The 21,409-nt window shown below is 37.6% G+C and overlaps 1 protein-coding gene across 1 annotated transcript; it reads left to right on the forward strand.

The window, feature by feature from the left end:
- Positions 1-663: 663 nt before the first annotated feature.
- On the forward strand, positions 664-6,614 carry LOC6611397. Its single transcript, XM_002035905.2, has 2 exons — positions 664-766; positions 828-6,614. The coding sequence occupies exon 2, from the start codon at positions 852-854 to the stop codon at positions 6,501-6,503; it is 5,652 nt and encodes a 1,883-aa protein (XP_002035941.1). The 5' UTR covers positions 664-766; positions 828-851; the 3' UTR covers positions 6,504-6,614.
- Positions 6,615-21,409: the final 14,795 nt, after the last annotated feature.

A 21,409-nucleotide genomic window follows, 5' to 3' on the forward strand; every position in this document is an offset into this window, starting at 1 on the left:
GCCTGTTGCCTTTGTCATTTGAAATTCCGGCCAGGATGAGAACGGCCTGTTGCCAAAAAAACGGAGCGAGTTCTTTCAGGCACACAGTTTTTTTTTCCGTGCTCCGCCTTTTTAAATGGCTCTTTCCGGTTCCGGTTGCGTTACGTTTGACTTGCCTGCACGTAAATTTCGTGCCATTTTGTGGAAGAAAATTCGGGAGCTGTTCTCCACGCTAACTCGCTCAACTGCTTCACTCATGTCGGCGGTAAATTTTAGTACAATGCATATATAATCTTTTTCACTTATCTTTGCATAGTTTCCTTTGCTGCAGCCCAGAAACTTTTTACGGTCTGAGGTTAAAAGTAGCGTCATACATTTCCAGCACCTCCAACACTCCATCCCCCCGCATGAACTCGAGATTCGCGGCGCGTTGAGAGCTATGTAATGAATGAAAAGTTGGCAGGGAGTTGCGAAAGGTTGCAAAGGGTTGTGATTGCTTCTATTCCGGCAGAAACTGAAAAAGGTGCACAGGCATCGCAATTTTTGCTGAATGGCTTGGTTTAGTTTTTGTACTTGTCGACAATCTTGTGACAGATTTATGGGTTAATTATTGTGGATGGCGCTGCGGAACTAGGAATATAAAACAAGGCGGAAACTAAAATCTCATTTGCTTGATTACACACACACATGTAGCACTGACAATCTTGTTACTAAGATATTTATCAAGTTTCGGAATTTAGTAAAAAATTTAAAAAAAAATGCGCCAAAATTCGATATCCTGTTAGCGGTAAGATATCTTTTATTAATGTTACTATTGTTCAAAGCGCGATGCTAACGATGTTCCTTAGACTAACTGATATCGGTTATTAAAAATGGAGACGCAGACATTTAAAATTGAACTAGATAAAGAAATGGCTGAGTATTTTAGCCAACCACCTGGAGAGGATGGCAATAGCGAGGCTTATGATCTACATATGGGAATCTTAGAATTGAGTGTTAGTCTAGGTAACTTTACTCACGATGTGGAAAAATCGTTAAATTATATAGCCGCAAGCAATACGACCTTAAAATGTTCCTTTGATTTGGAACTCCTCAATGATTTTCGGATAAAATTCGAACAAATGGAACAAGGAATGGATCCTGAGGAAAGAGCTCTTCATGATACCCGAGGGAATTTGTTTATGCGTCTCTATAACGAACTGGCAGACAAGGAGCCGGATGAGATAAAACGATGCGAGTTCCTTAAACTTTTCTATGATCTATTCGATTCGAATAAGGCGCCCCAAGAATCGCTAACTTCTCCCATGGAAGTAACCGATAGTATACATGGCCAGGATCAAAGAATACGGGAACCAATTAATCGAAGTTCAGAAGCCAAAGAAATATGTTCCGACTCGAAAATTGATATGTATTTGGAATCGAAAATATTCCGAAATGAAACTAATACACATGGCTTACCAATGATTTTGGACTTAAATAAGGAAATATGTTATCAAGATAAAAAAGAGGAGTTATGCCAAGTTCATACTGAAATAGTTTATGTTGAAGGTTATAGTTTAATGAATAGTTATGCAGAAATAATTACCTGCCCAATGGGCATCAAAATTGATTATGGTATCGCTATTTTATCTGAACTGAAAGTTATCTCCGCAGAACCAAAGAATTCAAAAACTGATTTGAAAATGGAAACGATCTCGTCAAATGTTCATGAAAATAATATTTCTATTCTTTCAGACGACTATTTGGCTAACATTTCTTTAATCGATCTACACTTTGAAGGTTATAGTTTAATCGAAAGTAATGCTAAAATATTTACCTGCTCAATGGGCATCAGAATTGATAATGGCATCGCTATGTTATCTGAACTAAATGATATTTCCGCAGAACCGAAGGATTCAAAAACCGATTTGAAAATGGAAACGATCTCGTCAAATGTTCATGAAAATAATATTTCCAATTCTTCAGATGACTATTTGGCTAACATTTCTTTAATCGATGTACATGTTGAAGGTAATAGATTAATGGAAAGTTATGCTGGAATAATGACCTGCCCTATGGGCATCAGAATTGATAATGGTATTTCTTTCAACTATGAGGTTATTCTGATGAAAGGAATTTATGATGGCACAGAAGAAATGAATGATAAATTGCCTGAAAAAGTAGAGGTATCGAATGGTGTGGAAGACACGAATATTAATTCGTTAATTTTTGATGAAGCTGATGCTCTAAATGATCCTAAAAACGAAACTTATAGTGCTTTCGCTGATGATCTTAGTAAAATAAATAAACCAGAAAAACCAGAACCTCGTACCTCCATAAATTCGGATTTCAACCAGTATGATTCCAATAGAAGTACTCAACCTCTTCCCTATAATACAACTGCTTCTTGTTCGATGAAAAGTTCATATAAAGGAGCTTCTAAAATTCCTATAAGAAATAATTCTCGTAAGTCACCCTTCGATGCTCTCAAAAATGGAACTGGTAAATATTCGGAAAACCAATGTAATAAAATAAAAATCGATGCATCAAGTGAACCAGTAGAAATGGATAACGATGGAAAAAGCACCTTACAGGAAATCGATCTGAAATCGCCAAAGCTGGAGGATCAGACTTTGAGTCAACTAAGACAAGCGGTAAGTGATGTTAAGGTAAATATTTTGAAAGAAGTCGACAAGTCTCTGGAAGTGACCTTTAAGAAATCTTCTGACATACTATTGAGTAACTCGTCCAGAGAAATTGCTAAAAGCGAGATGAAAAACTTCGGCCGAAATTCCAGATTTACAGATGAGCTTCGATTACAACATTCAGAAAAACGTTCTAGACACAATAATTCGGCCCCACAAAATAAATCGTGTAAGTCTTTACCAAATGCAAGTCCGAGAAGAAAGCTGAATAAGTCATCGCCGAAGTTTATTGTAAGAAATCAAACAGCTCGATTGAATAAGAAAATGGTCAAATGTGATGATGATCCAGACGACACAAATTCACCTAGAGATAACAATGATATCTGCAAGGACTGCAGTTTGGCTAAAAATGCGTTGGATTTGAAGACATCACCAGAAAAGTCAGAACAATTTTTTGCTGAAGAGGGTAGTAAGAAAATAATTGAACTTTCAATCAGCGAAAGCACACAGTCGTTTATAGAACTTGAGCAATACGTTAGAAACAGCATTAATGATGATATTGCCGATCAACTTGAAGATCTTAAAGATTTAAGTTTATCGACTTATAAGTTATGCGTTGATTCTTGCGGAGATGGTTTTGATCTAGATAATCAGGAAAAGATTTCACCGACCTGTATTTGTATTTGTAAGGATAATCACAGCGAACAAAGGCTTTGTGGAGGTGGGGTGCAAAAATCCGAAGATTTAAGCCCATTGTCATTAAGAATTGATGAGAATACGGAATTAAGAAGAAGAATTAACCCAGGAGAATTAATGGAATTCGTTGACGAAAAAGTGATTTCACCAACATTAAGTCAAATTAGCCAAAGGAGTAATCTTGTAAAGCTTCAAGTTTTAAAGACTATGGATGAGGTCTTGTCCAATGTTTCAGCGTTAAATAATACTATTATAGACGAAGAAGTTGAAATTGATACCCCTATGTTAGTTGAAAGTCTTTGTGAAGCTTCGAACGAAGATTTAAACATTAACATCTCCGAGGGAATCTGTGATATAAGTCCAATGCCAACTCCAGGTCACCCACCCGATGATCAAGACGAACTTTCACCGATATTAGGCCAAATTTCGAAAACGGTTAGTGATGTCAAGATAAACATTTTGAATGAAGTGGATAAATCTTTGTCGGAAATAACCTTAAGAAGTGTTCCTGCCATTTTAAAGAACCGAAAATTTAAAGAATATTTCAGTAACCAGCATAACCAGGACTTAGATTATACAACAGATGAATGTACTTTGCTTGATTTGTCGGGCGAAAGTATGGTTAATTTAAGTCCTTCAAGGAATGTTGATACTTTTATATCTGAATGGACTCAAAAAAATCCTTCTGATGCTATACTTGGAAAACAGTTCCAAAAATATGTAAGACACACGTCGGAAACTTCAGAATTAAGCGAATGCTCTGAAAGACCGTCGTTAAGTAGGAACAGTAATCAAATCCTTTATTTATGTAAGAGTTGTAATGTAAAGGTAAACTATTCAGAGGTGATGGATAAATACTTTGCTGAAGGTTTGTGTATAAGCAAGAAAAAATGCAAAGTGGCTGAGAGAAACGATTTGAGTAATTTAGAGATCAAATCCAGATCCAAATGGCACCATAAACGTTATATTATTGCCGCCCCACGCGCTATAATTAAGTCCTTTAAGTCGAACCCTGCATACGGGTGGTCACCTGATGATCCGAATGCTCCGGATTTTTATGAACAACTGGATCAATTTGTCGAGGTCACGGGACAAAAAAAATTTTGCGCAGACTGTGATGTAATAACCACATCGCTACAACCTCGGCTAAGTCGTGTTCTAAAATGTATCATAAGACAAGCGCCTAAGAATACGAGCTACTCCGATTTGATAACTATTGTGGGTGTAGTCCAGTTGGAACAGTTTCTCACTAAAAAGGAAAGGGCGGCTTATGAATCCTTGCGCTGGCAGTCAAGGGATAAAGGTGATCAGGACTTATCTGCAGAGTCTCTATTCACCGATGCTCTCCACGGTATGATGGGCTATGGATCGCCCCATTTGAAGTTGTCATCATTAACAGGCAGACTACTATTGCGTTCACCTCATCATCAGGAAAGCATAAGTGAGTCATATCTGTTGTTGGCCTTTGGTCACTTGGGATACTTTTATCGCGAGCTGAAGGAACATCAAGTGAGGCTTGCCGAACAGGGCGATACTGCTGTTGCCCTTAGAAAATGTCTACAAAAGTATCTACTTAATTTTCACCAATTTTATGATGTACAGAAAAAGAATCCCAGCTCACTGCTTACCTTGTATCGCAAAACTCGAGATTTTCAACGGAATTTTGAGTGGTTATTAGAGGTGTTTAACAATGTTCAGAAAGCAGAGTCTATTGTTGTCTACCTATATGAGGAATCAAGCCGAAGAACCGGATATCAAAGGAACTTACTACTCAAATGGTTAAAATTGGTAATTCAACCATTCATATATAATCTTCACAAATGGCTTTTGAATGGTAGACTCCCTTATACTACTAATCGCGATATGTTTCTTATTGAACAAACTAATTATTTAAAGATAGATGAATTTTCGGAAAAACGCTACCAGATCACAGAGTCTTTCTCTGGTATTTTTGACCTTCAGTTAAGTGAAATTCTGATAAGTGTCGGCAAAACTGTGGAATACTCAGAAAAGTATTTGGGCATTAACGTTGAAAGTTGTGTACCTAGAAATGAAGTTCGTTGTATGTTGATAGAGACATTCGATAAGTTAATTCGGCATGGCGATCAGGAACCACTCTACAATTTCGTTCGTAATCTGCACTTGGAAATATCAAGCAAGGTTCTAAAGAATCTTCGAATGACTAAGACCAATCCGGAGTACCTGTTTTCTGAGCTCCATAAGTACATAATGCTTACGGATCTTAACTTTACCATGGAATTCATTAACGCTTTAGAGTCCGTCCTTGGTGAACCCGAAAGTTGCTTCGATATACAACTCTTTAACGAAATAAAAAACAAAATGTTGCACAAACCAGTTCCGGACATCTATATAGATAAGAGCGAGTCCGAGGGATCCAGGTGTTGGTCAAAGCTAATACTCCGTTGGAGGATACCGACCAATTGGAGAGCACTACTCGGCGAGGATTCCAAGGCGTACGAGGTTATCTTCACCTCAATGTGGAGATTTCATTATGTTAACTATGTGCTCAATGAAGGAGTACATCGGAAACAGATCTTGTTTCGAAAACATATTGAATGTAAATATTTTGAAGGCCTTAATGACACACTCAAATGTTTCTCCAAGTTGATAAACGCCTGTATGCGCCTAATGAATGTTCTAAGGGAGTATTTTTTGGACTATTTATTAGAGCCAGCATTCGCAAGACTTTTGTGGTTTTGCAAGAACGCAATTACCGTCGACGAATTACTGGTTGCCAATAGAAAGTATCTGAAAACCATTATATTGGGATCCCTGCAATCGAAAAATCTACGAAAATATCTGGAGCGACTTTATGATCTCATACTTCAACTCGATAATAAGCAGCGAAAGTTCCTAAGACTAAGTCAAATAACAGTGGAATATGTGATTAGAGTTCGCAAAGAACAACCACAAAACATTTTTTCCACCTATTATAGGGAACGAATGCTGCAGTTTCGTTTGACCTGTCAAAATTACTCGGATGTTATCAATGAGCTGCAAGCTCAATTTGATTCGGCAATGATTAACTTTTTATTATCTCTTCAACTAGCAGATGAGGACTTATTAAGGGACCTAGCCAAAAGATTAGATCCCGATCACTATTATATGGAAAAGGATAATAGATTGGATCTAGTACAATATTTCGAGTTTAGAAGGAAGCTGGAAAGGAAAAGATCACAGTAAATTACTTAAGTTATTCCATTTTTCATATTTCAATATTTCCTATTTAATACTGCCTTTTGTAAAATGTGCATATGTGGTCACCTTGGTAGCTTAATAAACATTTGTAAATTATATAATATGTGTTTTCATTTTTTAGCTAGTATGTGAAATTTATTTTATTATGAATTATTTCCTATGTCGCGTGTTTTTTATAAAATTTCAGTGGCAGCCTTTATAACGTCTTTGGAACAGCTTTCAATTTAAAAATATAGAAGTTTGTCAGCCATGGCATTCTCAATCACGTTTATCTCCTTTCTCAGGATATTATTCGCTTAGCGAAAAGAGTGCGAGACATACTTTTTTATCAGACGCTTCTTTTATAAATAAATTGGATTTTAATTGAAAATTAAGAATCGACTTAGCAATGTTTGCATTGTGCAGCTACTGGAAAAGCCTTTTGTTATGCAAATGTTCCTTATATTGTGGTCCCGTGTGAACAGAAACAGGATGGTAGAATGGGAGGGACAATCCAGGCGACTGGGAGTTCATTTAAATTAAAGAAAATAATGGAAAATTTACTTTTTGGCTTAGGCTTTGGCCAAATGGAATTTCCAACGCTGAACGAGTTGGGATTTGGCTTCGCAAGAATTGTAATTGCTCTGCGAAAATTAAATCATATTTGGGTCTTCACTTTTCATATTTTTACGAACAAGTTAAGCCAACACTTTTCTAAGAGCTCTCATCTGCATAACTTAATTTTCGGAGAATCCGCATTCGAATATCTTTGCGCTCGGATCTCTGCCAAAGAAATGAACAATGGCGAAAGGATGGCCCAGTCTTGAGCTCTTTTGTTATCTGACAAACACAGCTGGCAGTCATCTCAGCCAGTCCTCCACATATCAGCGACTGAGCTGAATGAATTATAAAGCACAGCCGCCCTCAAAAAAAAAAAGAGGAGAATGTCAAGAAGATAATTGAGCCCAGGCAGAAGGCATTTAATAAACTTGATTGGAACGACAGGAAGCAGTGACACTCGGGAGAAGGTTGGCAAGGTCCTGACATGCGTTCGCTTTTCACAAAAAAGTTAACCGGGTGACTTGCGAGTTTCTCGACTGATGATTAGGGAAATTAATTTCATAGGAAATTGCCTGCTTCCGATGCGTTTTGGTTGATAAACGAGCAATTTATTATGTGTGTTGATGTGTGGACTACATTTCTTTTGGTTTTTATACTCTGTAGAAACAAAGAGAGTTTCAGTTGGTAAATTTAGTATTTCTACTACTTTCATTTTATAATTTAAATACTTTTTAACTTTCAACTTTTGTTTTTCAGCTCAATTAAATATGATCAAATTTAATCAACAGTCTGATTTTGTAATTTTTGTATTCCGTGCAATTTTCTTATTTAATAGCATAAAAAAAGAAGAAACGATTTTATCGTTGTGCGTCACTTCAAATTAAACTATAAAATTTATTATTATGCCCGTTGACACACTTGAACTGTTCTAGGCAATATATTTCATTACAAAGTTGCCATTCTGGCTTACAACGTCTCTCCGCACCCCACAGTCAATATTATTGACAATTTGTTGTCAGTTTTTCTCGCCCAAACACGGAGCAATTTATGTGGCCGGGTCTGGAGCTTTATGAAATACTTCTCATTACTGGTTGGTCGTGGAGGGATTGGGAAAATTGTAGAAATGGCCAGCCGGCCGATGGCTGAAACATATTCGAACTATTTTCATTTCAATTGCAAACGGTTTGGCGCAGAGAAATCAATTGAATTGCCATTTCACATATGAAATGGTCATTTGTCAATGGACAACAATTGGAGGGCGTGGTCGCAGCTGGTTTGGATGGTGGATACTGGATGCGGTCAGTCAAAATGGCCACATAAATATGTCCTTCTTGTCCTGACTGTGTGAACGATCCTCTGGCATTCACCCATCATTCCCACTCCCCAGTTCCATGGCTAAATTGTTGGTCGTTATTAAATTTCCGCTGCGTTGAGTTCTCATTTCCGTTTCAATGGCCAATGCAGCTGACCGTCGTTGAATGCTCAACGGATGTTGGCCTGGGACATAGATACACATAGTCGTACACACACACACTCACACGTGCGCTATATAAATATTTTCGGTTCTAGATGGATAAACAATAAGGGGTTGGCCATTCGCTGCGAATGCGTTATATTCGATTATTGTTTTTATTATAATTTTTAAGGGCCTACACAATAATACCCATTTATCCCGTATTTGTGGCGATCAAAAATTGATTTTACAATTGAAATGCATGTTAGTATATGTATATGTACATGCGGCTTTTTAGCCAAATTGAAACTAATTGAAATATGTGGATTGCACGAAGCAGCGAGAAGAGGAAAGTGGGCAGAACTTTAGCCATAAATTTCAATAAAACGGCATTTTTGGTATTTACCCTTATTCCGGTTGTAGTTTTTCTGTTCCATTCGCATTACGTATACGCCGTGACCTCATTTGTTGTTTCGTCATCATAAATTTTGCATTACGCTTTTCGTGTGGTCTTTATTATTGTTCATGAAATCTTTAATGTTTATATAAAAAAATAAACTCTTGTATAACAATAAGACTTTTAATTAGATGGGAAACTGCTTAAAAGTTAAGTCACCCTAAAAGACCATAAAATGTTATGCGTTTTAATGAAAATATAATGCAATGCCCATCAAAGGGGCTCCCTTCGTTGTATCCCAGGGGTTTCCTTTAATGGTTGGCTTTCCTTTTGTGGCTGCTGTGTCTTGGCCGAAAAAGAAGAAATAAATAACAAAATTATTCAAAATTATGGGTCAACTCCCCCCAACTCTTTCCCAATTCTGACTTAACCCTTGTGCGCGTGAATGTGTCTTATTTCCCGCCTTGCTACTTTTATACTTATCCGAGTTTTTATTAAATCCAGCTCCTGCCGTTACAAAGTAAAATCTTAGAAAATGCATTAAAAAGGCGCCAAGTATATATTAAAATTTCAGTTAAGGGGAACAACGTGCGAGTGAAAAGAGCAAGCTTAGGCCATTTTATTATTATTATTTCCCCGACTAAACAATGCCAGTTAATGGCTCAGCTGCCGGACAATGGTTGTTTATTTATGCCCGGCGCTAATGGACAGCGCGGAATCGCTGAAAGAGTTTGCTTCGGTGGATATTATTTATTATCGCTGCCACCGCTGTGAACAATAGATGTAATATTTATTCATTTATTTATTGATTTATGGCCTGGCATTTAAATCAAAATCAAGGCAAGAATGCTAAACATTTTATCAATTTGATAAGCCTATTTATTATGATGTTTTCACTTTTCACCGCTGAAGTGGCGCCTCCCCCGCTTCACGAAATTTATGCCTTTGCTGACCACAAAAGATTCATCTTCATTTCATCTGTCCAAAGGTTCCTGTCCTACAAAGGTTCGCCCCTTTTCCCATCTCCCATGGCCAACCACCCATGCTTGATTAGTTGATGACACTTTGTGCGAAAGACTGAACTCTGAAATTGCCATGCATATGGTTTTGTGCACTCAAAAAAAATCACTCTTCTAGCTTTTTTGAGAGATATTATATTGATTTTAACTACTGTTAACGCAAATTCAAAAATAAGTATTTTGTATTAAAATATTTTATGAATAGTCTCACCTTAGACTTAAGACCAAGAATATCTATTTAAAATATTTAAAATATATTCATATTACATACAATTAAACTTCTATTTAAATTTTTCGGATGGAAACCTTTACCCTTTTCGCTGAGTGTATGCGTGTACATCATATGTGTAGCCTCTCTATCCCCAACTTTCCCAGGGCGATATGTCTCGCTCTGCGGTGCTTGTGGCTAATTTGATAAATATGCGCGCGTTTATTCAAATCAATCAGAGTCAGACGCCGACGAGAGCTGCCGGAGGAACCTCCTCCTTTGTACAAAGAGGACAAGTCATCGACTTCCCGCTTCTGATTATCTCTACTCCTCCGTTCACTCTGCATCTTGTGGCATATAAATTTCAGCTGTTTTCCTCCGAGCCCACACATATGTATGTGTATAATCATCCCCATAGGCAGGCTTCTCTCTTCGGAGATTTCATTAATGTGCGGTTAACTATAATGAGCCTGGTACATGGAAGAACCGCCCAATGGGGGGTTTCTGGTTAGCTTGAGCTAACTGAAATCTTTTACGGTATCGGTTTGTTCTTAAATGAGCCAATTTATTGTGTTGGAAACTCAAATTATCTCAGCCACATTTGTCCTTTTGACCCAAATAAACTTGGTGTGCTTATTTAGGTACTATTGCCTAAATAGACACGGAAGTTTGCTTTGATAAGCAAAATTTCGCCAAAAAGAAATGTTTAAAAAACTAAATTTAAAACTAAATTTAAAAAGGTATTCAAATTAAGAGAAGCCACTGCACAGGTACGTGCTTGCATCTAACCACACAAACCACTGTCCTCCTTTCGTGATACCTTCGGTAAATTAACTGCTCCACATTTGCAACTTTATTTGAAGGGGTTGTTCGCCCAGCCACGTGCCGCATATGTGGGAAAAAATTTGTGCGGTGTGACCGCAATAAATCACAATTGAATATGACACAAGTAAGTTGACTCTTAAATCACTGTGGACCAAGGATGGTATGTTTGTGGGGCGGCTACGCACATTTGTCTAATGAGTTTGGAAATCTTGAGGAATAACAATTGTGTGGCATATAAAGTATGCGAGAGCTTTCACAGCTTACAGTGTTTACCTTCAAGAGGGCGGACAATCAGCATAAACTCCAAACGCAATCAAAATGTTGAAATAAACTTAACAAATCCCACGTAAACTTTGTTGTTGTTCTTTTTCGCTGCACATTTTCTCCACCTGTCAGCGGGTAAAATTTGTTCGCCATGTTTAGTTCGCCAACGCGTTGACTTCGCATCTCCTCCACGAATTTCTCCGTTGCACACTGCGTATACGTAATAAATTTCACAATTGCCAGAGGAAAACTGTCCGAAAAAGTGTAATTGTAATGTTTGCTCTCTGGCTGCCTTTATCTTAGACCGTGTGCTAGGTTTTAGTTGGAATTTCTTGTATTTGCCAAGGTCTTGGAAATGTGAGCGAGGACAGGTCCTTAATCTATGCTACACATTTTTTGTCACCAAAGTAGTGTGTGCGCAGTTATACGTACACGAAATTGCCAGCTTTAGTTTGTAAAAGGGTGCCAAATGTTGACTTGGGGGTCCATTGATGGTAAGGTTGTTTCAAGGTGTTTACACAGGAATTGAGTATCAGAATCGGTTGAATGAAAACGATTTCGCAGCCATTGCATTGGGCCAACCTTTCGGAAGTCCCCTTCGACTGTCCAATAAATGTCAGGCATACATCTTGATATCCAATTTTAATTTGCTTTAATCACGCACTTGATGACATTCCCGACACTTGTCTCGAAAAGAATTCATTAAAAAAACGTCTTTGATAAAAGTACTAAAATGTGTTTGCAATTCATTAAACGATTGGAAAAGTTTCACTTGAATTTGACATGCAAAAGTGTCAAATTACATTACGTTAATTTGGATTCCTTTCGCAGGCGCACATTTATTGAGCTGCTAGCACTTGAACATTTTTTCAAGTAGCTAGACATTTACATTAAAGTACACTAAAGTAAAGCCAGCTAGCCTTAAATATTAAAACAAACAGCTAAGCGAAACTCGAAACACATGCCAAGTAGAAAATCCAGTGCTGAATATTTTGCATTAAAAAATTGTATTATTTGTATGCAGCTCTTATTGCTCGTTGTGCTGTCCAATTTATTTTCATTTTTAATTTCCTGACGTTTGGGAGTTTATTAAATGTTATTTGCTTACTAGTTTATTGGATTTCATGGTTTGCTGGCACAGTGTGTCGGTTCAATATTGACAGAGCTAGTTTGACTGCCTTTCATGTACGGCAATTATAAAGAATTCAAATTTCAAATTCGCTTTTTCAAATGCAAACCCCAAAATGGTGTCCAGACCTTAGATTTTACATTTTTAACTTGTATGGAGTACAAGGTCTGATCAAATATCCTTTGAGTTGTGTTGCTAGCGCCGTTGCCTGACTAATTTTCGCTAATGCAAAGAAGAAGCGGCAGCTGAGTGAAAATGGGTAGGGGTGGCATAAAAAAAACTAATAAAATTTACGTTTATCCCTGAAAAGGCACTCGAAAATGCGCGCCTAATGCGCCCCTCTTCGGATGACGATGATGCTGATGGGGATGATGGTGATGATGGTGATGATGATGACGCGAAAGGCAGCTGAGCTTGGAAGACCTTAATATAGACAAGCACAGGACATGCCCCAAAAAGACGAGACCTTCGCCCCCTGGCCCCCTTCCATCTATCCATCCATCCCAATCCCAGCTAAAGTGCCATCGAATTTCAATTCAATTTGCGAGGCGAGGCATTCGCTAGGGGTGCGAAAAAATTTCTATAGCATATTTTTGCGCGCCGCGTTTGACTTGAGCTCAATGAAGGTCGTTTGCAGGGGGAGTGCGTGGGGGCGTTGGGCGTGGAACCCTGAGCATGGGGGCGTGGTCCAGTGTATGAGTAATATTTGCGCAAAGGGTTAGCGAGAATCGCTGATATTGATAGTCGCAAGAGTAAGTAAGTCCGCTTTTGAAGGATTTAGGGTTTGGCCTCACAATTTCTCGTCTTTTCGCCTGTTCTTCTCTTTATTATATCACGTTTTCAACATAAATGCGTTAAGTGGGGACTTGGACTAACGGCTTGGGGGTGCTCGAAGGCGTATTTGAAAAGCGCTTAAATTCAGTTGAGCGGTCTTTCTTATTTATTTATTTTTTTTTTCTGAAAAATAAGTCTTGAGAATCGGCTGTACATCCTCTTAAATGTTATAGGCGTGTGTGAGCCCTTCTCTTTGTTGGCTTAAAGCCATATGAGCCCTCTCGGGCTTTCAATCGTGTTACTCTGGCGCAATTTTGATGACACTTGGGTCTGCTCATACTGACAGGGCTTAGCCCTAAGTTTATAATATTAGCTTCCAAAGTGAAAGAATAATTGAAAGGAACTTTCGTGAGTTTCATTTCCATGGTAGTGGGACACTACGTACAAAAGCAGATAACCCCATTAATGGAAGGTAGAAGACCTGAAAATTATTTTCTTAAAATAATAATAAATATCAATAAATGAGTCTCTCAAAAATGTACCTGGAAATATTGAAAAAATAACACAAAGTTCTTGAATTTCTTGTAGCAAATATAGTTTTGGGCATTCGATTTAAAATACTTTTTTTTTTAAATTTATGTTTGCTGTTGTTGGTATTACACCGCAGGCCAACAGATTTTTACCTTCAACTTCAACTCCGCCCTTTGCCCTTCTATCCACCTTTCGTACTTACATTATGCCAGCTGTTCCAGATTTATATGAAAAACTTGCAAGAAACCCAAGCATCGTACTTTCCAATTTGGCTGGCGATTTTTTCCGTTTAGTTGTGAGCAAAATGTGTGTTTTAGTGGCTTGGCATTAGCATGTTGGTTATACATAAAGCTGGGCATCTGGCACAAAAACTTGTGCAGGAGGCATTGTAAAAACGTTTGCATTGCTTTGCTTCGTATTGAGAAAGAAAAAAAGGTAACAAAAAATATGGTGAAATTGGTATGTTTTCGACTTTTGGCGTCGCAAATTTATGTTCCACAAATATGTGGCTTTATTTTTTGGCCACACCTTTCACGGCTTTTTACTTGTGTGTATGGCTGGGATATGAAATGGTAAGATTACCATATATCGCCATTTAAAGTTGGTAACTTTGTTGTTAACTTGGTTTATATTAAAGGTTTTTGGATGACGCGTTGTCATCGCAAACAGGTAAGAAGCTCATCAATTAAATTTCGGCTTGTCAAGTTGTCAACGACTCCTCGACTGGACCAAACAAAAAGCATTCTCAGAATATGTCCCTTTTGAAATCAAATACAATGGAATATCCAATATTATTTATAGTCTTGCTTTGATTTAGATGATTTCAAGTTGTCATTTGACCATTCTATTCAAAGATATTCTTATTTTTATACTATGAGTTATGACTAAGCAGATCGAATAACCATGTTAATTAATGCTAGATAAACGTTTCAATGGGAAATTGTAATTCTCTCTGAATAATATTAAATAGAATTTATATCTCTTGAATTCACATACTGACACTTACCTTTATCTATTAGCAAGCTAAATTTCAATGATTAGCGAATTCAGTTACGCTGGTTGTCTTGTCGAAGTTTGCGCAATAAAACCAACTTCTTTATGGGGAGTGAAGAGCACTTTGCCTTTGGAGTAATATCGCTACCATTATCGTCTCATTTTTCTTAGTTTTCCAACATTTTTCCGGGGCCCCGTTGGTGGGGAAAGCAGGAACTCTTTTCGCGCTTCGCCACTTCGACATTAGTTTCGCTTAGTGCGCAAAACTTGACCACATCGAACTGCAAGGCGTGCTGGAAAAACAAAAACCACTCGGCAAACTCAAGTTTATTGCCATCTTCTCAGTCTTAGTCTTTCCAGGAGTTCGGTGAAAAAAGTAACTTTTCTACACACGACTTTTCTGGACACTTTTTCCATATATATAAATATATGTATTGCAAAGTTTTTATATTTGCCCAACTTATGTTGGATACAACTTAAAAGAATGAAGTTTTGTTTTAGTTCAAAAATATCCCCTAATGTTTGGCTTTATGGTATAGGAAGGTTTTGGTATTTTTTGATTAGTATATTTCTGCTTGTCATACAACATACATTTGTGAATTTTAACACACTCGAGTTCAAACTGGTTTTAATCCCTTATTCCCATGTTGCTGAAACTTTTTAGCATATTTTAATTGAGAAAAAAATTATATTAAGTTTTTTGTTTTTCTTCCATATTTGCCAAGCATTTCTTTTTACAGTTTCGCGGGGAATAATAACAACATTAAATTTTTTAATGCCACACGCCGAGGAAAAAAGGGTAACCCAACCTGGTAAGCATTATGACCAAAGCCGCCCTAAAGCGCTTTTGCATAAAATTCATATTAGGCACAAGGCCGGCGAAAGAAGATATGAAATAAGTATGAATGAACACCAGCGAATTTTTTTATTCAAAAATATAATGAAAAGGAATTAATTATATGACTCGGCGGGTTAAAGGGAAGAGTGCCAGTGATATGAAAGATAATATTGTGGAGTTCATAATAAGATACATCTAAAGTATAGAATTTAATAAAAATAAATGTACGTATCTTATGCGGATTAGGAAAGTGTTTAGCTTAGTTTAAAATCGTAATTAGAGTATAAAATTGATTTAAGATTTATTTATAATGTCTGAGTCGCTATCATAGAACTTAACCGAGCTTTGGCACGATTTCTGTGCGCCTTGCCTTTTCGTGAACTAATTGCTAAATATTTTTCATTAAAAATCAAATGCAATTTCGCAAAAAAAAAGCTCAAGTGCCACACAAAAAACAAAAAACATTGAAAATTAATTAATGCCAATTTGTAAAAGCACTGAAATCGAAAACTTTTTGTTCACCAGCACTTTCATTACATCGCTGGCTTCAAACAAAAATGACCCAAAAAGTGAAAGAAAAAATTCTTTTCAACAAAAATTGTTCCTAAAGTTTTTAATAGAAATTACCATTTTGGTCGCTTGGCCGTTTGGTCAAGTGTCAATAATTGGAGCCCGAAGGACCCGTCCTGCAAAGCGCGGTTCAAGGAAAAGCCGATTTCCAAAAGCCCAACCCTGCAATAATTTCATTTTCCCGCACTGCTTAAGTCGCCACTCTTGATTTCAATAAATTCTTGTAATTAGCGTCAGGCGTTCTCATTTCTCATTTGGACCAACATTTTTTGCTCTTCAGTCGATTCCGCTGTCAAAATATGCAAATTGAATTTGTTCCTCACAGAAACTCACTCAAGTGGAAGTTCTGTTGGCCAAATAAAAGGAGTCGTCGCGAAGGTGAAAGGCGAATGGTTTGGGTTGTTCGCCAATTCGAGTGACCTTTTTTCCGCTACCCTACCTGTAAGGCTGTGAGAATCTGGGATCTCTGTCAGGAATTTGGCGCTGTGCTTAATTAATGACCAGAATGTATTTTATATAGCGATTTTGCAGTATTTCCTATTAAAATGCTAACTACAATGCCGCAGATGTTTATTAAAATATCCTTGGACAGTATTTTTTTGTTGGTGCTTCACATTCATTTAAGACACAAGAAAGGCAAATCACAGTAAAATCATGACTTAACTAAACAACAAAGAAGAAATTACAACAAAAGGGATGGAAAATGCAAAACCGATGTCAACTAGCGTCAACCTAGAATACAATCCATTCCTTCGAGCCGTTCTAACCCAAAGCCCTTTGCTATATCAAGTCAGAGTACTGGGTGAAATTCCTAAGCAAAAGACAAAGAGAAGGACATGAAAGGGAAAATTATGCCTTTGGCAGTTTTTAAAACATTTTGCTGGCGATTTCCTTTTGTCGCTTTTTGTTCTTGTTCTTGCTGGCGTTGTATCCTTTTATCGTTGCTATTACTCGCATATTTGTTATAGAATGAATGTTTTCGCCTTCGCCCCCTTTGCAAAACAATGCCCTTGTTTGTTTTCCATTTGGTGGGGAATCCCGTCCACCACAGCTTGATCTGCATATGTAGCGATTTCTCGCAGTGTAATTATATACATACATATGTGTGCGTGCGTTGGTGCGCACGAGCGCGAGATGCGGAAATGTACTGAAATGAGAAATTTCCGTTTCTGGTTCCGCTGTCGGAAGTAAAACAAACGCCGATAAAACAGTCCCACGACCCGAGCACAAGTGAAATGGGCAAAAACACTCGCAAAGGAAGACAACTGAAAGGTATAAATGATTGCCACTGATAATACGAGCATGCGAAATATTGAAACCAGTTGCATACTTTTCGGCGCACAGCCAAGAATTTATGAACCATTTCGCAGCTCCGGTCGGAGGGCATAAATCGAGACAAGGGAGGGAGTCCTGACTCCTACTGAGCCTCCAAATGCGTTTTGGGCACTAACTAATGGCACATAAATAACAACTACTAACTAAAAAGTGATAACGCGCACCATGATCTGACCGCCTTTTGCGTTCGGACTGGTTATTGAGGCTTTTAAATAGTATCGTAATAGTATGAACATAACTAAGAAAAGCTTCAATATGAGAAATAGAGATCTTCTACTTCTGAAATAAATAAAAACTTTCAAATTATAGTTATAGTGATAGCCCAAATATAGGTATAATATATTTAGGTGCAGCAGTATTTTTATAGATAACACTTTCAATTTGAATAATTTTTTGTAATCTAGAGCATCTGTAAATTTTAGAAGACCAATAAGTTCTGTAATTGTGGAATGCCCCACCATTTTTAGCACATTCCACGGTAGTTTTATGTTTGTTGTTTAGTTGGTTTTCTACGCAGCCACCGCTTACTACGCACATTAAAATTATGTTCGGAGTAATGTAGTCCGCACCTAGTGCCACCCCACAAAAGAAACATAAATATAAGAGAGAGGCAACGAGTTCCAAATGGACGACAGGATGGTGCTGCTGCTCTCGTGGACATTGGACAGTGGACACTGGCAATTACCGTTGCCGCAGTTGTCAGAGTTACGCTTTTCCTGCCTTCCCAGGACCTCACTGCCCGGGATGCCACCTCCTTTCATAATTCGCCATGACCTGGGGTCCTGACTCATAACTATACCCATATACTGGACAACTAACCGCCGTCGGCTTGAGGATTATTTGTGGTGCCTTTGGAATGCCAAGCTACATTGCGTATACGCAGCGTGTGACAATGCCGAAATACAATAACTGCGTATTTGATTGCCCCTGCTAATGTGTGGTCGCAATAAACAATCAATTTGTTGGAGAGCCGGCTGGCTATTGCTGCATTTGGTTTATGGTAATTAAATAATAAACAATACGTTACGTGGCTACAAATTTATATGTTTTCCTGTGCCATGCCAATTAGTTCAATAAAATATTATTAATTGTATTGTGTGAATGAAGATATTAAAACAAGGCGAAATTTCAGGCCCATTTTCAGTTCATTTGGGATGAACTTTTCCAACTTAACACGCAGTTCTAAGCAGAAAACAACCTACAAAGTGAGAAACATTCATCTGCATTTTATATTTCGGTTTATATGCCTACTCGCCCTCTGGTGACAAATAACACTAAATTAAAATTTTATTAGGGTCTTTATTGTGCGTCGCCAACGAGAAAACACACAGAAGGGAGAGCCAGTGGGAAAAAAGCTGGGATTATGTTTTAAATGTTTCGCAAAAGCAATTTTTTTGTTGTCTGCCGTCTGTGTGTTTGCCTTTTGGGGCCAGCAAACAAATGGCAAAAACAATGCTAAAAAAAGGAGGGACAAAGAAAGAAAGCGAGAATTCCCCAAATTGATTAAAACTTCATAAATTTACATTTTTATCGCTGAAGCAAACAAATGCCACACGAAAAAAAAACAAATAAGAAAAATGGCACAGGGCTCTGAAAATTCAACCCCAAAACCGGAAACAGAAAAAGCTAATTCAACACGTAAGGAAACAAAAGGCAAAATACCCCGATACCAACATGAATATTTACACATGCTTTGGCATTGCAGAACTCTTCACACGATGGAGGAAAAAAAATGTTTGTCACCTGTTTTGGGTCTCTAAGCTGATTTGGATCCGAAAGCCAATGAATATGTGTACACCCGCATATACGGAGCAAAAAAGAGTCATTTGGGAACCTGCTTGATGTTGGAGTTTTTGGTGGTTGGCCTTCTCCCAAATGGGGGATAAAAGTAAATTCACATCATCACAAAAATTATTAAGCAATCAGCCTCTGTTTTTGGTCTCTGTAAACCCAGTTTTGGATACGAAAAACATCGCTTTTTAAGGGGTTTGTTTACCTGGACAGAAAAGTCTGATGATTAAGCGAAAGTGATGGAGTGCCACGAGAATGGCGAAATGTTTCATTTGTCTAATTTAGAGGGTTTTTAATTCTTATAGTACAGTTTTGATTCAGAATTGTACCTGAAAATTGGTCAAATTAAGTTTCGCTCGCGAAACTTTCAGGGTAGTGCATTTAATGAAATTTTTGGCAATGAAGGCAGGGAGCTGACATTTTGGGTGAGCTTAATGAAATTAAAAGACAAAGTCATTAAAAGCAAAGTTGGCTTTTTAACTAAGTTGACGGGTCCGAAACTCTAAAAAGCTTTCTTAACTTCCGCTGTAATTAAAGAGTCCGCCCGAACAAAAGGCTTAAAATATAGTTTTAAGCTTATCAAGTTTGTTCGCCGATTAGTGAATTTGTTTCAGGTGTGGGTGGGGTCGATAAGGACTTGGCATTAAGGATGGCGTTTGGAGGTGATAGCAGCGGAGTAGAGTCAACAGCCATTACGGCTATACTGCAAAATGCAATTCAAGGAGCACCACACACATACACGCACACTCACTTTATTTATACGCACACAAGCAAACATGCACCCACACACATTACAAAACATGATGGCAGCAATTACAGTTTTTTGGAAAAGTTCCCAAAGGACACGCTTAGCTTTGAATAGGCAAATTGTCGATGCCCTAAAGAAAGTTCAATGAGGCGTTATATAAAAATAAATCGGTTAAAGGGGGTTAATGAAAAATTATAAGAAATAAAATGTACGGCAATTCAGCTTCTTAGAAACCCATTAATATAAAACAAAGTCTAGTCTTTTTAAAACAATTATAACTAATACAATTCTTTCGTTTATAATATTTTTGCATACTTTGTTCTTATCATCCTGTCATTAAATTTACGGACTTATCACTACCTTGGCAGAGTACCCACTTGAAAAGGAAGAGGCCTCAAAAAGAAATGCAAACAGAATTCCCATAGAGGCAAAGTTGTTCATGGATAACGAGACACTGCACAGTATCGCACTGTGAGTACTAACCCCTTCTAACTACATAGATTTCGGGTGCGAAGGCGGCTGAGCAAAAATGCAGCCGATTCCCCGTTCTCCCTGGCAAAACAATACCAATGCGCAATGACCCAAAACTAAACACCGAAGACACTAAAAACAAGTGAAAAAAGCAGCGAATCGAGTGAGCGGACGTCGAAAAAACATTACGGCCGTGCTTTTCAGTTTTGTTTTTATGGTTGCAGGGGCATCCGGAAAAAAGGGCGGGAATAGAGCCATATGACGACGTTCATTGCGACCGTTTTGCTGTTGTTCTTCAGTGTCTATCAGATCGGTTCCGAATTTCCAAAACTCCTTTTTAATTTATTCAATTATTTTTGTATAGAATAGATTTCACTAAAAACTCAAAGCTAAAGCCAATTATATTTACATTCTTATTTGTCAAAAATAGTTTTAGATATTTCGAAAATTTTTCAAAATATTTTTTGTAACAGCATCTATTATTTTCAAATGTTTTAATCATTTTTAGACGATTTTCAATTTATTTGAATTTCAAAATCGGAACACCACGAACGATTTTTGTGAGTATGCATGTGTCTGTGCGCTGGCATAATCAACAATATTTTGAGTGCTTTTTGTGTGAAGTTTTGTGATTTTTTTCGGATGTTTGCTTTTTGTTTCGCGATTCGTTTTTAGCAGTTTCCCAGCCGCTGCTGATGACTATGTTTTTGTTTCTGTTGCAATTTCTTCCGCCGAAGAGGGTAACTTTTTGGGGCATTGTCTGATGACTGTCAGCTTACTGACGATTTTTTTTTCCAGTTTTTATTTTCAATGAGTTGAGATCGTGTTTTGTTTTTTTTTTTTTTTTAATATCCAACGAACGACCTTTGAAGTGGAATGTCGTGTGGCGTTGAGTGTAATTGTGTGTTTTTCATGCGGAAGTTTATTAACGCATAAAGCTGATCAACTGCCCATAGTTAATTTAAATAATTTCAAATGATTTGCATTAATTATTTTCCCTTTTAT

This window comes from Drosophila sechellia, chromosome 2L (assembly GCF_004382195.2).
Source record: "Drosophila sechellia strain sech25 chromosome 2L, ASM438219v1, whole genome shotgun sequence".
In the NCBI taxonomy this organism is placed as follows: domain Eukaryota; kingdom Metazoa; phylum Arthropoda; class Insecta; order Diptera; family Drosophilidae; genus Drosophila; species Drosophila sechellia.